At 29.2% G+C, this 15,870-nt stretch overlaps 1 protein-coding gene across 1 annotated transcript in view; it reads right to left on the reverse strand.

Moving 5' to 3' along the window:
- Positions 1 to 394: 394 nt before the first annotated feature.
- LOC142325619 (UDP-glycosyltransferase UGT5-like) overlaps positions 395 to 15,870 on the reverse strand; it is a 56,048-nt gene continuing 40,572 nt past the window's right edge. The window contains exons 3-6 of the mRNA XM_075367605.1: positions 14,587 to 15,188; positions 10,277 to 10,499; positions 4,538 to 4,757; positions 395 to 1,351 (exon numbers count right to left, since the gene is read on the reverse strand). Coding sequence (XP_075223720.1) covers positions 1,057 to 1,351; positions 4,538 to 4,757; positions 10,277 to 10,499; positions 14,587 to 15,188 — 1,340 coding nt within the window. The 3' untranslated portion in view covers positions 395 to 1,056. The remainder of the gene's footprint in view (positions 1,352 to 4,537; positions 4,758 to 10,276; positions 10,500 to 14,586; positions 15,189 to 15,870) is intronic.

The following is a 15,870-nucleotide window of genomic DNA, read 5'->3' on the forward strand; positions in this document are numbered from 1 at the left end:
TTATAATTTTTGGGCAGTATGACATTCACCTGGTGGAAACTACAGCAAAATATAAGTTGTTATAAAATTTAACTCCCCTGATTCATGCCAGGACTTAAACTCAGTGTATGACTATAAACTCCTGAATTAAAATCCTGGACTTTGGTTTGAAAATAAAAAAATAATATATGATATATCCAAACTACGTAGTTACTAAAGATAATCATTTATTAAATAAAAATAGAGATTTTATTAATTTCATTTTATTTTTCTTTGTAATCTAATCGATGTATATTACTATAAAATTGTAGAAAAATACAATATTTCTAATATTATGTTATATACATGACACATTATTATATTTTGAGAAGTTTTATAACGCAAACTTCAAAAATGAAATAAAATAATAAAAATCATATGTCATAAAATGAAAATATTTATAAAACAATAATATTAATAACTTTAGTAACATAAATATAAAAAGTAAAAACATTTGATATCATCTAAACACACACACACTTATATATCCACATACTATATACACATAGTTTTTACTTAGATGAAATTAAAATGTAAATGCACACAAATGTTAAGGAAAATTAATAATTGTTAGGTTATTATTTTTATCAGTATTGTAATCTGCGAATTTATTCTAATCAACTTGATAAATGTCTGAGAAATAATGTATTAATTTTATATCTGTACTGTAGGATATTCAGGATGAATTAACATAACTGTAATATTACTGATGACAAATAGTTTGATAAAAAGTCCACTCTGCCGACCTTCAGAGTTCAATTTTTTTTGTCTGTCAGTCCATTATGGTGGAGTGATAGTGTCTTGTGCTTCCATCTGGAGGTCCTGGATGCAAATCTCAGTATGTATAACATGTTTCATATCTTACAAAATCATCATTTTTTATTCCCTCAACACAATCTTTGAACTTACGTGTAGAATGACAAAAAAAAAAAATTATAATACATAAAATAATGCAAATCTAGTTGCATTAAAACAAATTTTTAAGAGTAATCTACAATCAGTTAAAGAAATCGTAAAGTGTATTTTGTTTATGAAAATTTAATTTTTCTTTTTACTAGATTTTACTTCTGGTTTCTTTTTACTTCTGCATAAAGAAACAATAAATTTGATAACTAAATATACAATAAATAAAACTGAAATTAAGATCAAAGCGATGAAACCTATAACATCTAACAATAGATATTGAAACCAAGAAAGTTTTCTTCCTTCTGAACGTAAATGCGGTGCTCCATTATACTTTAATATATATTCAACCCAATACATAGCTTTTTCAATAGGTGGTTGTGGATTGTCACGAAATATTTTTGATTGTGTCTTTATATTCTCCCGGTACCTGTGAAAAGAAAAAATTGTTTATTACTGAGCAGAACATATCTTGCACACTCTACAGTCGAGGCAGTGAATTAAATCTGTCAGGCTAACCTAACCATTGGTGTACAGTTGAATATGGTAATAGCTACATCATTGAAAACAAAAACAAAATTGACCATAATAAATGTTAATATAATATATGTAAGAACTTTATATATATATATATATATATATAAAACAAATAAATATATACAAATTTATATATATATATACAGATGATATATGTTAATCTGAAGGTGACTAATCCAATTCACTGCTTTCAGCATGCACTGATGGTAAAAGTCGATGTATATATAGACCAGATGTTCTATTTCATGTTAGAGGACGTGTACGGTTTCACTTAACTCATTATGTTAATTTGCACAATACCAGATATTGTATGACTGAAAATTCTCATCAGATGTTTGAGCATCTACTTCACAATAAGAAAATCCGTGTATGCTGTTTCTTTTAATCATATAGAAGGGCCAATGTTTTTTGACTGGACTGTCAATAAGAAGTGTACTGCACAATTTTTATATAATTCTTTGCTCTGTTAACAAATAATGACAAAGAGTACAGCTTATTCCAACAAGACGGAGCAACATCTCGCAAATCAAACGATTCACTAACACAGGTCATGTTGTTTGTTTTTACGGAAGAATGAATTGGGAGTAGAGGGTGTTAGTCTCTGCATTCTCCAGATTTATCTAGGTGTATTTTTTCCTTGAGGCTATTTGAAGGATAGAGAGTTTATGAATTGAATCCCTGCACTATCATTGAACTGAAGGCGAACATTCAACAAGAAATCGACTTCAATGATTGTCATCACTGACAATGTTTTAGACAAGTAACTCTCGATATGATCATTTGAGCACAAAAGTGCATGGCTGCATGATTACTTCGAACATCTTTAGTAGAAATACGATAAATAAGTTAACTTTTATTAATGTAAATTAAAAATTTAATTTAATTTAAGTTTCCATTTTTTAATTATATTCATAACATTTGACAAGTCACAACTGTGTTAAGTCTGTATTGGTTTGGTTTTGCATTGTGCATTTTTTCATGACATATCAGGACTGCATTAATTTACACAAATCAAATCTTCTGAAACATAACAAATATATATAAAAATGAAAAAAAAAAAACAACCTATGCTCAAAATAGATTTGTAAGTGTATATAATTTAGATATAAACAGTATACAGTATATTATTTTAAACAGTTTATTACAGTATACATTTATTAAGTTGTAACTTGCTTTGTTTTTAGTAAAAGAGAATGCATAATAATATTAAAGTAAATAAAAATACAAATCATTGTAATTATAACATCATAAAATGGCTTAAAAAAAACAATTAAAAAGTTTGCACTTCACTAGACCAATATATGTTTTTGAAAATCTTTATCCAGTTTGCGCTGGCATTTTTGTTTTATCTGTTGACATTTTTACAAAATTTTGTTAAATTTAATTCTTTTTTCTTTTTTTTAACCTCCAGGACCACTGTTAGGTATTGCTTCAGAAGATGAGATGAATGATTTGTAGCTTGTGAAAATGCCATGCCTGACCGGGATTCAAACCCAGGACCTCTGATGGAAGGCCGAGATGCTACTACTCGTGCCACAGAGGCCGGTATTAAATTCAATCTGTCATAACTATGGTCCACCATATTTATTATCACTCTATTCTATTGACTACATATCTTTCTAATCATATTCAACTTCACATTCTTCATTTTCTTACAGAATAAAGAAATTTCATCAGTCAATTTGAATCCTTCATTTTGTTCAATTTATTATAGCAACCAGGAGATAACTATCAGCTCTGACAACAGATTTGCTTATTGAAACTATAAAATCCAAGCGAGTAGAGCAATTTTAAATTGTGGTTTCACTTACTTCATGGTAAACGACTACAAATTATACAACATGCCACAAAATGAACTCTTATTGTGACTTTTTTAGCTGAGGGTGATTTTAAGATATTTTCTTTTACTCCATGTAAAATATGATTCTAATGTACCCCAGTAAACTGATTTAAAATGTTATATTACATCCACATCAGGTGGTTGAATCAGGCTGGGATAATCGGAAGATAAATACTTAACAGTTGTGTTTTTTATACAATCTAGAAATTTTTTTTTGTATTTTATTTTTGTAATCTCATGTTCTGACATGGAAACTGAATAAATTATATATGTGAGAACTGCAAGAACACTAGCATGAAACAAAAAATTAAGGCAGAATTAATTTTAAAAAAGGAGCACATGTTTTTCAAAATGACAAGCAATATTTATGTTAACAATTTTCAGTATAGTAATCAGGGAGGATGTAAAGAGAGGATAATAATAATCATAAATAAATACAAAAAAAACACCTGAAAAGTATAACATAGAAAATATTCTTTTTCCTATCTAAGAAAGGGGAAATTGAGCTATTATAGGACCAAATAAGTGGTGGTCTGGACCCATTAACAGAAGCAAATTTCAATCTGTAAACAGTTTTTTTTTTTTTAGTTATACATATTGTCATGATAATGTGGCTCTTCCTAGTAACCAAGGAATCCAATCAGTCTGTGCATTTAAAAAGAGGCAGCTACAAAAATTTTATAAAAATCAAATTTTTGATGGAAACCATCCTCACTGCTGCAGGGATAGTACTAACAAAATTTAATAGCTTTAAATTCTCTTTAAGTTGGACTTGTTACTTATGATTATATAAATAATTTGTTGAATTAGGTGAATTTTGGTAGCACGATTTTATAACAAATAAAAACTGTTCCTATTTAACTGCACATAACTGATATAAATACCTATAATTATTTAATGATGACAAATTTAAAAATAGTAAACATCAAGGAATCTTTTTTAAAATAATTTAACATTAAAATTGCTAAGATATAATCACAGAATCATGGAAAAAAGTAACTTGGTCTAACTTCATACATTTGGTTTTGGTTAAAGTTCATTATTTTCTTCTAAATAATATTGATACAAAGTTTATCATTCTTTCTTTTCTTACTTTTTTATGTGTTGTTTTTATTACACAGTTAAAAAAAGTTAAATACACAATTCATACACATAAAATCTTTATACATGCCAAACATTAATGGAAATAATGCTCTATTAATTAAGTAATGAAAAATTAATTTAAAAAAGATAACTTACTTAGGATTATTTAAGACTTCATTAATTGCCCAAGTTAATGAAGTTTCAGTTAAATTATACTGATCTAATGAAATAGCAAATCCAGCAGCAGCTGCTCTTTCAATATTCATATACTGATCTCCAAAAAATGGTATACCAACTAATGGAACACTGAAATAGACAGCTTCTTGTTGACTAAGTAAACCACCATGAGTAACAAATGCTAAACAGTTAGGATGTGCTGAAAGAAAAATACAAAAAGAAAATTACTTTTTCAAAAACAAGCAAAACTTTGTAAAACTAATTCATTAAAGTATACATAAAAAAATGACAAATATTGAAAGAAAACATTAATAAAAAATGTTTAATTGATTCCACAAGTCATTTCCTGAAATGACTTGTTTGCATTTGTTCAAGCATCATCTCATTCACACCTTACGAGGTTAAGTTCTTCAAACTACTTCATCAAAAAAATATGAGTATCTTTTCTCTTACAAAAAATTCATTTAGCATATTTTTTTAAGAAAAATCTGAAGATTCTGGAACTTTAAAATTACTAATCATACAAAAAAATATCTGACATTACATTTAAACATGAGACTTTTTCATTAGGCTATTTGAAACTTTGTTTATTTTTTTAAGATAAATTTAATATCAAGAGGGTATAATTTTATCATTAACCGGATTAATAATATACAATATAAATGCACACTGGTTTCACTAACCATGTACTGAAGCGGATGCAAAAAAAGATTTTATCTTAAAAAATTAAACAGTCATCTGGAAAACAAGCTCAGGTTTAAAGGAAAATAAAACAAAAATTATTAAGAACAAAACCATTTCCTACACAATCTCAAAATTTTTACAGCATAAATTATTAACTACAAATAAAAAAAAGCTGTGCAAAATGATTACAGAAAAAATTTCAAAACATGATTATCCTCAAAATCTATATAAAGAAAATTACTTAAAAACTAAAATTAGATGGTCATTTCAACTATTAAAAAATCATCATAATTTCCTCAGACATTGAGGAAAAATTATAGATAAGCAAAAAATTAAAGGAAAAAATAAGAAATAATAGCGATATATAAAAATGTTACAATATAATAACACTACATACATAATTTAGTCTGAATGGCAATGATAATCCTGTTTTTCAGATAGACTTTGATTCATTACGTGTATGCTAATATTGCATGCTTTTCAATTGTGCATGAAATAAACGACTTTTTTCCCCATATCACTGAAAAAGTGAGAGCGGTTTTGCAGTAATTCAACTATGTATACTTTTTGCTGTTGCAGTTATATCAGGTGCTTACATTTGCTATTAGTTAAAGATAATTCAAAATGTTTCAAGCCTCTGTAGACTAAGCACAGAGAGATCTACAAAACATATCTCCCTTGCAATATTTAGCCTACAACAGTACTAAAAATAATCTATTATATAAGGTAGTTTCAAAAGATTCCTGGAATTAGCAGTTACTGTTTGAAACCTTAGGTAAGATAGAAAAATTATTGTTTCATAGAGTGGCAATATTCATGACATAATAATATGGCTAGTACTTATATAACTGTTTCCTCCAATCAGCATATTACTGCTTTATGCGCTAGAAACAGGTATGTGTTTTAAAAATATGTGTTTGACATCATTATAATTCAAAATTTCCTTCAAGAATATATAGACACCTGCCAGATTTTTTGTAACACTTAAGAAAACCGACTGGATATTCTAACATGATTTAAAAAATCATTTGCAAAAATGCAAAGTTTAGGATTGTCACATGTTTATGTGGGAATCAAGATAATGTTCATAGTTGGACAGCTCTCTCCTAAGAATGATAAAAATATTAAACAAGTTTGAGATATTCAAAGTTTTAAAAGAAAATCTGATGAAATATTAACAAAAGTTAAAATATCATTTTCACAGCGAGAAGCTGCCAAACATATAGAAATACACATTTATTTATATTTATATTATATAATATAAAATATATATTTACTTATATTATATATTTATATATTTATTTACTTATACACTATAGACAATTGGAATGAAACATCAATGTTACATCTCTGGAGCATCCATCATTCTCTGTGGATTAGACAATGGCATAGTTTTTTCTATTACTTTTCGTTTAATTTTTTTTTTTGCTTGAAAAAACTCTTACATGACATCATCTGAAGGAGGTTTTTATATATGTTTCTGGGAATGCTTAAAAAAAATTATACATTTTTTTTGTCTTCAGTCATTTGACTGGCTTGATGCAGCTCTCCAAGATTCTCTATCTAGTGCAAGTTGTTTTATTTCAGTACATCCCCTACATCCAACATCCAAAAAAATTTGTTTAACATATTCCAAACGTTGCCTGCCTGCACAATTTTTCCCTTCTAGCTGTCCCTTCAATATTAAAGCAACTATTCCAGGATGCCTTAATATGTGGCCTATAAGTCTGACTCTTCTTTTAACTATATTTTTCCAAATGCTTCTTTCTTCATCAATTTGCCGACATAACTCTTCATTTGTCACTTTATCAACCCATCTGATTTTTAACATTCTCCTACAGCACCACATTTCAAAAGCTTCTAATCTTTTCTTCTAGGTACTCTGATCGACCAAGTTTCACTTCCATATAAAACTACACTCCAAACATATACTTCAAAAATGTTTTCCTGACGTTTCAATTAATTTTGATGTAAACAAATTATATTTCTGACTGAAAGCTTGTTTCCCCCCCATTATTCAGTATTTTATACTACTGCTTTGTCCATCTTTGGTAATTTTACTTCCCAAATAACAAAATTCTTCTACCTCTGTAATCTTTTCTCTTCCAATTTTTATATTCAGTGGTTCATCTACATTATTTCTACTACATTTCATTACTTTTGTTTTGTTGTTGTTTATTTTCATGTGATACTTCTTGCGTAGGACTTAATCCATGTTGTTCATTGTTTCTTCTAAATCTTTTTTACTCTCAGATAGAATTACTATATCAATAGCAAATCATAGCATCTTTATCTTTTCGCCTTGTACTGTTACTCCTAAATTGTTCTTTAACATCACTGACTGCTAGTATTATGTAAAAATTAAAAAGTAACGGGGATAGGGAACATCCTTGTCAGACTCTCTTTTTTATTACGGCTTCTGTTGCTGTTTGGTTCCTGTAAATGTTAGCAATTGTTCCATCTCTGTACTTGAACCCTAATTTTTTTAAAATGCTGAACATTTCATTCCAGTCTACGTTATCAAATGGCTTTTCTAGGTCTATAAATGCCAAGTATGTTGGCTTGTTTTTTTTAATCTTCCTTCTAGTATTAATCTGAGTGCCAAAATTGCTTCCTTGTCCCTATACTTTTCCTGAAACCAAATTGATCTTCTGCTAACATTTCTTCCACTCTCCTCTTAATTCTTCTGTACAGAATTCTAGTTACGATTTTTGATGCATGACTAGTTAAGATAATTGTTCTGTATTCTTCACATTTATCTGCTCCTGCTTTCTTTGGTATCATGACTATAATACTCTTTTTGAAGTCTGATGAAAATTTGTCGATAGTTCCTTTAACTTTCTTCATCACTAGCATTCTTATATTTTCTATGTTCATCCATCAGCTGCAATATATCTTGACATCCAAGGTTTTCTAGTAGTTCTCTTTATTTTGCCTAAGTTTGCTTCTGCTGATTTAAGAATTTCCTTTTTAACATTCTCCCATTCTTCTTCTACATTTTCTACCTTATTTTTTTTACTTAGATCTCTTGCGATTTCCTCCTCAAAAATCTTTTTTACCTGCTCTTCCTCAAACTTCTCTAAATTCTACAGATTCATCTGAATCCTTTTCTTCAGGTTTTTAAACCCTAATCTACATTTCATTATCGCTAAATTATGGTTATTATCAATGTCTGCTCCAGGATAAGCTTTGCAGTTGACGATTTCTAAACCTTTGCTTAACCATGCAGTATCTATCTATCTATCTATCTATCTACCTTGCAGTATCTATCTATCTGATACCTTGCAGTATCACCTGGCTTTTTTCTTGTGTATATTCTTCTATTAAATTTTTAAACTGGGTGTTTAGCAATTACTAGATTATACTTTGTGCAAAACTCTGTAAGTCGGTACCCTCTTTCGTTCCTTTTGCTCAGCCCACACTCATCCACAATATTTCCTTCCTTGCCTTTCCAGTCCTTTCATTCCAATCTCCAACTATTATTAAATTTTCATCCCCTTTCATGTGTTTAATTATCATCATCTTTGGCATTTGTAGGCATATAGGCATTACCAATCGGCTTAAGTTTTGATTTTATCCTTATTATAATGATTCTATAGCTATGCATTTTGAAATACTCTACTCTCTTCCCTATCTTCTTGTTCATTACAAAACCTGCTCCGGCCTGCCATTTATTTGAAGCTGAGTTAATTATTCGAAAATCATCTGACCAAAAGTCATTTTCCTCTTCCCACAGAACCTTGCTAATTCCTACTACATCTACATTTAATCTATCCATTTTCCTCTTTAAGTTTTATAACCTACCAACCTTTTTTTTCAGACTTCTAACATTTCATGCTCCGACTCATAGAATGTTATTTTTTTATTTTTTGGTGACCCCTTCCTTAGTAGTTCCCACCCAGAGATTCCAAATGAGGAAATGAGGGAATAGTTTACCTCCAGAATAATTTACCAAGGAAGGCGCCTCCATCTTTGTTATATGAAAATGCATAGTTACATTTTCTTGAAAAAAATGCAGCTGTAGTTTTCCATTGCTTTCAGTTTTTCAGTACTCAGAAGATTGAGTGATGTTGATATGACCATTTAAGTCCTCCTGACCTACACTGTTAAATCTACTGAAAGAGCTGCTGCTGCCCTCTTTCAGGAATCATTCCTTAGTCTGGCTCTCAACAGATGACTCTCCGATACGGTTGCACCTTCAGTCCAGCTACTTTGTATCACTGAGCACTCAAGCCCCCTCACCATCAGCAAGGTCTTATGTTTCATAAAGAGTTATTTGTTATAGCCATTATTATAAAATTATACAACTTCTGAATAGTTCTAAAATTATTCAGAAATAAATATACAACAAAATTATGGAAGGATTAACTGATAAATAATTAAACAAATTTAATTACCGACTCATTAATATGTGCAAATTATTCTTTAAAAAAAGCATTTATTGTTCTATAAAGTAATCTGAACTGTACAATTAATAAGTCTTGTCGTTCTTTTATCTATCTCTTTTGTTTAGATCCAAAAGAGTAACCGGCTGATATCTTTTTTCTCAGGTGCTTGTAACTTCTGAGGAATACAAATTTGGTTTCAGCAATTATATCTAAGCCAGTAAATGCAACATGCTGACCAATAACAATGCATTTCTTTCATTCTGGGTTAAGTACCTTGGATCTTCCTTGGCAATGAAGGAAGGATGGGCTCCCATTGCTAGAAGGGAGCCATGAAGCTATCATTTAAATGGGATTTTTTATATCATACTGTGATTCAATAATGGATAGAATATCCTTTCTCACTACATACCCCTCCCACTCTTAATTCTTGATCTCCATTTTAGGTACTAAGTATATATCTCAAAGCAGATAGGAGGGTGCTTGTAAACCTGTCTGAATATGCCATTTCCAATTAGATTTTAAAATGAAAAAGTTCATCTAATATCAACATACATTTTAAAAATCTACAGAATTTAATAAATGGAGTTTCTTGGCATTCAACTTGAAATATAAAAATAACAATAAATAAATAAGTAATTTTACCTACCGAGCACATCTTGTTGAGGAAGCCATTTACTAGTTTTAACATTTTTTGGAAGTCCAGGAATGGAGTCCAGTGATATTTTCCAAAGAACATTTTGTTTCAATTTACTAAATGCTTTTATAAATGCTTCTCTCATATCATCTGGCATCTTTTCACTAGGTACAACTGAACCAAAACTGACATATAAAATTCCATTTTTAGAATTATCCATAAAATCTTTCAAATCCTAGAAAAAAGAATTATTAACAGACATTACATAATAAAAATAAATATTTTTTAAAACATAAAAAAAGTCATTTAAATACAAGAAATATTGAATTGGTTTCATTTCTGGTAAGGAAATATGATTCCCTCATATGATTCAATCATCAAAGTAATTTCTTTTACTACGGAAATATGCCTGTTAGTTATGTAGTGTGAGCTGTTATTATTTTGTTTTACTGAAGATTAATCAATAAAATTGCGATTTTTATCTTTCACAAGTTTGTTATTTAAGCTGTTGCTGCTACTACATAGAAATTAAAAAAGAAATCAATTGGAATTTAATTGTCGTTTTTTTCTGCTTAGCATCATTACAGGTTAAGTTAAAAAATTATTTAATATTGTAAAGCATATCTTTTTTTTTATTTTACAACAAAACTAAGTTAATATCAGCTGATATGTAATACCAAAGTACTCCTGAAGTGCAACCGTGCCAAATGGGCCTAAATCTTGATATTTTATAAAAGTAAAATTCAGGCCTTTTTATCTAGTCTATTTTATTACAAAATGATTATTTTTTTCACTCAAATTTGCTACTGAAAGATTACATTAAAATATTTTCTACACTTTTATTTATTTTAAAATACTTTCAAGTTGATAGCTTTGTCAACATATAGATGTCTTTCTTTGTTTTGTTAATACACACTGATTCTGCAATTTCCATTACGTTTTATGTAATTGTCAGTGTTGTAGTATACCACATTAGCATAGCATAATATCTATGTATTTAAGTTGAACTAGTCACTAGGCAGATGATGGGTAGATGTTGAACAAAAGAGAAATGTAAATTTAATGAAATAAGAGATGTAGAATATCTTTTAGCTAACACTAAAAGGTGTGGCCACCTTATCCCTTATATTATTTATGAAATGTAATATTTTTAATTCCAAAAAGCTCTACTGTACAGCTTTATTGTATAGATCTCTTTTATTTCAAAAAGCTCTATAAAATACTTTAATTTAAAGATTGTTGACTCAATAACTTATTTAAAAATCATTATTTAACTTACAAATTAAGAAATTAAAAATGAGGACTGTTAATGAAGAGGCTGAATCTATCCATTTTATCAGGATCATTTTCACAATTAGAATTTTCTGCTGTATTGGAATCTATAGCATCCTCGCTTTCATTAAGCCTAGTAATTAATTAATCAGTTAGTGTATCAATTAATCTGTCTGCATCACATCAAAATACAAAGTATTCTTTTTAATATTTTTTAGGATGGCCAAATCATTTCCTTCTGTCTTTGATGTCAACATACAAAATTTAATTTTGGCAAGTTGTTCTACTTTAGACATTTTATTTATAATATTCCTTGCTGCAACATCATTTTTTACTCTTGCCCAGATTAGCTTGATGAGATTGAATCTGGGTATCTGATTATACTTTAACCATTTTGTGGCTAGATTATATCAAAACTCTTTGTATGTTGGTTTATAGAATTCAATTAATTTGTAAAATTCAGCTGAATACATAATCTTGCAGCATGGAATATTTTTACTTTAGAACCATTCTAACATAACTAACCTTCTGTTCAAGGATTTTGGGATTTCGCTTACTTTCTTATTGTAATAAGAAGTATTGTCAATCATTAACACAGAATCAGATCAGAGATTTAGTGATTCTTCTGTGTGCTGGCCTGATATGAACATTAATAAAGCATTAGGAATGTGCCGGTTTCGCTGATTGCGTGTAAAATAATCAGTCTTCAGCTATTTGATTTTTTTTTATAACCTTTATTTGTGCTGCCCAAACAAACAAAACCTTTACCATGAGCAGAGTGAATATATCTCAACAGAAACAATCTGCAGGCATTTTCTTAAATAGCTATCACTTTTCTCCAGCAAAGTATTTTGAATATCCTTGACCAATATCCATCTAAACCCTCATCATATTTTTAAATTTTTTTCTTAGCGTCTCTCTATTAAAATCAAAGCCAAGATCTGAATTTTCATTCTGTAATACCTACAATAATGGCCTGATATACGACAGTTTCTTAAGATTCATAGAAAATTATAAATTAGATACTTGTTTTGATGAATTTATAGAAGACTTGTTTTACTTGGGGTGTTAAGTCTCATTCTCTCTTAATTTATTATCCTGTCAACACCTTTCTTAACAAGTGAACTGAAATATCACAAACAAGGAAAACTTGAAGTTAAAGTTCTCATTGTGAAATTTCTGGATCTTTGTTCTGAACTGATATGAAAACTTTAATAATTACACACTTCATCTGGCTTCTTAAATCAACTCCTTCGCCTAAACAGCAAGAAGCCCTGGGTTAAGATGTTGCTAATCATTTTTATAATAATTAAAATTAAAATAAAATGATAAGGTTAGGCTATTTGAAAGAATAAATTATAACATAAACAGTAAAAAAAGCACTAAAAAATTTTAAATTGCTATCATACTATTCATAAAACTGTAGAACCACTGCATAGGGAACATTGTGATTGATTGTGGCAACAAATGACTGCCTGCCAGTTTAGGTAATTAACCTCTCCTATTAACCATTATAACATAGCAGTTGTATACTGTGCATGTAGAAATCATGTTAAATTAACTCGGTAGAGGTATACACATTGTACACATTTTTACAGATAGTTTTTGTGTTTTTACATAACTGAATTTTTTTTCCGATCTGTTATAAATTCCTGCATTGAATAAATACTCCATTATTTTCATTAATATTTTTAATAGAGATATTTTAGTATGGTATGACAGCAGAACTTTCTCCTAGAAACAAATAGTCAAACAGCAATAAGATTTAATAATTCTCAAAGACCAGTGAGCAGAATTACACAAACAGTAAATAAAATGAAACATATGAACAAAACTGTGTTAGTAAATGTGGAAGAAAATGGATTCCTTAATGAAAGAGCTATAAGAAAACTGAAAATTTAGCTTTGGCTAAAAGAAGAAACAGTAATAGAGATTTGAGAAATCAAATAAAGGATTACAGAATAAATATTTCACCCAGAAGTGTCGGCAGAGATTTGCAAAATGAAGGGAAAAGCATGGTGCTTTCACAAAAAAGGCAAAAATTATTTCACTGATGGCTAAAAAGCAATTAAAATGATTGCAGGCAAACAGGCAAAGATAAGTCACTTAACAAAATTCATTTTTGTAATTTAAATTTTTATTTATTTAATGACATAGGAATTTATGTAAAGTAGTGTGCTCTTTACTAATCTTAAAATAACTCAGCATTTCTACAGCACAATAGTGCTGTTAATTAATATAAGTTTGTCAGCGTATAACTTTTATTTGCTTAGCTATGCACAAATTTGTTCTCTTTTTACACATTTATTTCTCTACTTTTTTAAAAAAGCTATTCTTGAAAAATTGAGCAATTTCACAGAATATACAGACAATCTGATGAAGAGTTTCATTCAGACTGTGCGCACAAACAGTGAAGCACACTCAGTTAGGGTATGTAGAGTAATCATGACAGAAATATAAAAGTTTTGAAAGAAAGGTTGCCTTTCCTTTATCAAGAAAAGGTTTCCAAATGGAACTTCATAAATGATGGTGCACCATATTATAATGCTAAAGCAATGATAGAATTTTTGGAAAAAAGTAGTGTTACTTCTTCCTGGCCAGAAAACAGCCCAAATATGAACCAGAGTGAAAACATTTGGGCTAGAACAAAACAGAAACTTTGGAAATACACACAACTATGAAAGTCATTAGATCATGTCATTAGAAGTGCCAATAGATTTTTTCCAATAAAGATATAAAAACCAATTCTTTATTGACAATCAGTACCTATAAGACTGTCTGGGGACTGCTTCCTGTCTGTGGATTATACACAAAGTCAAACAAGTGGCTAAAATGCCGATCGCATAAAATCAAAACTTTTTTAACAACAAAAATGTACACGTTCCCATAAAGGATAGGCTGCAATAATGAAAATTAAAAATATTTTGAAAGTAAGAAGTAAAAGCTTTTATTCGTAAAAACTGTTAATAAATAAATTCAGTGTAGTTAGTTTGTTTCACTAGTATTACTCTTCAGTAAATTTAATTACAAAATATTTATGATTTACATACCTTTGGAAGCGGTTTACGATCAGGTGATATATGTAAACCAGCTACACCAATTACATTGGGCACCCAAGCTCTCGGATAATCAATGCTTATTTGACTATTTACTATAACTAATGAAGTATTCTGTAACATATCAACCATTGGTGGAATTGTCTCTGAACCAGGATAATTAAAGTGTTTACGCATCAAACTTTCTTGAGATGGTAAATAAAAAGAGTAACTCATTAACATAATTAAAGTGTTGCGTACTGTGTTATGAAAACGTTGAAAAAATGTCATTTTATTTGTATAAGGAAGTTCAAAACCAGGTATATAAGAGGTACCAAAAGGATTTCCAGTGAATTCATCTATGAGTATATAAGAACTGAATGAAGCTAAAGCGATAACAGGAGCTTTAAATTTATGTCCGAATGCAATTAATGATTCTTGACCAAAAAATGTTTCTAATAGAATAAGATCAAATTTTTCATTAGAATGAATTAATTTTCGGATTTCAGGATGCTCTAATGTTTGATTAACAATTCCTAAGCCCATTGGCCAAAATGAAATCAGATTGAACCACGGTATTTTGCCCAATTTACGAATCTCTTCAAAACCTACTGTTGCTGAAACAGAAAAACAGATATTTAAAATAGAGTAAATTAGTATAATTATTCAGTTTTTTTTTTCAAAAATATACATAAATGCTAAATACCATAAGTGTAGTTGTAGTTGATTTAACATGAGATATAAGTTAATATAATTTCAAAAAAATCCTCAGGGAATAAGAATCCTTCCAGGCTACATTTACTAGGGAAAGTGAGGAGAAAAGTGGTATCCTATCTTGCCTTTACCAAGTTGATACGCTACACTGCTGTATATTAGCATGCTAAGTGAACTGAAATGCAGATGATATCCAACTATATAAGTGGACATAGTTCATTGTGTTGATGAACAAGAGCTGACTAAATAATGATGTCATCAAAATAATGCTATCTGTATCTCACTCACTAGATAATCACAGCCAAGAGAAAAACTGGGATTGATATTATAAAGCAAGAAATTAATTATACTCCTTCTGTTAGCAACATTTCATTACGTGAAATATATATCTCTAATTAATAAAGTATAGACAAGACTAGAAGATAAATTTATCAGTAAAATGTTAAGATTTAATACATTTATCTGTCTCTTCTAGTCAACTAATCCAGAAGGATGTTGTGAACAAGCAAAAATTTGTATTTTTGGAAGAATTAGCTTGTTTAATTAACATTACATTTCTTGGGATCAGTACAGGTAGTCCTAAAC

The sequence above is a fragment of the Lycorma delicatula genome, chromosome 5 (genome assembly GCF_047948215.1).
Source record: "Lycorma delicatula isolate Av1 chromosome 5, ASM4794821v1, whole genome shotgun sequence".
In the NCBI taxonomy this organism is placed as follows: domain Eukaryota; kingdom Metazoa; phylum Arthropoda; class Insecta; order Hemiptera; family Fulgoridae; genus Lycorma; species Lycorma delicatula.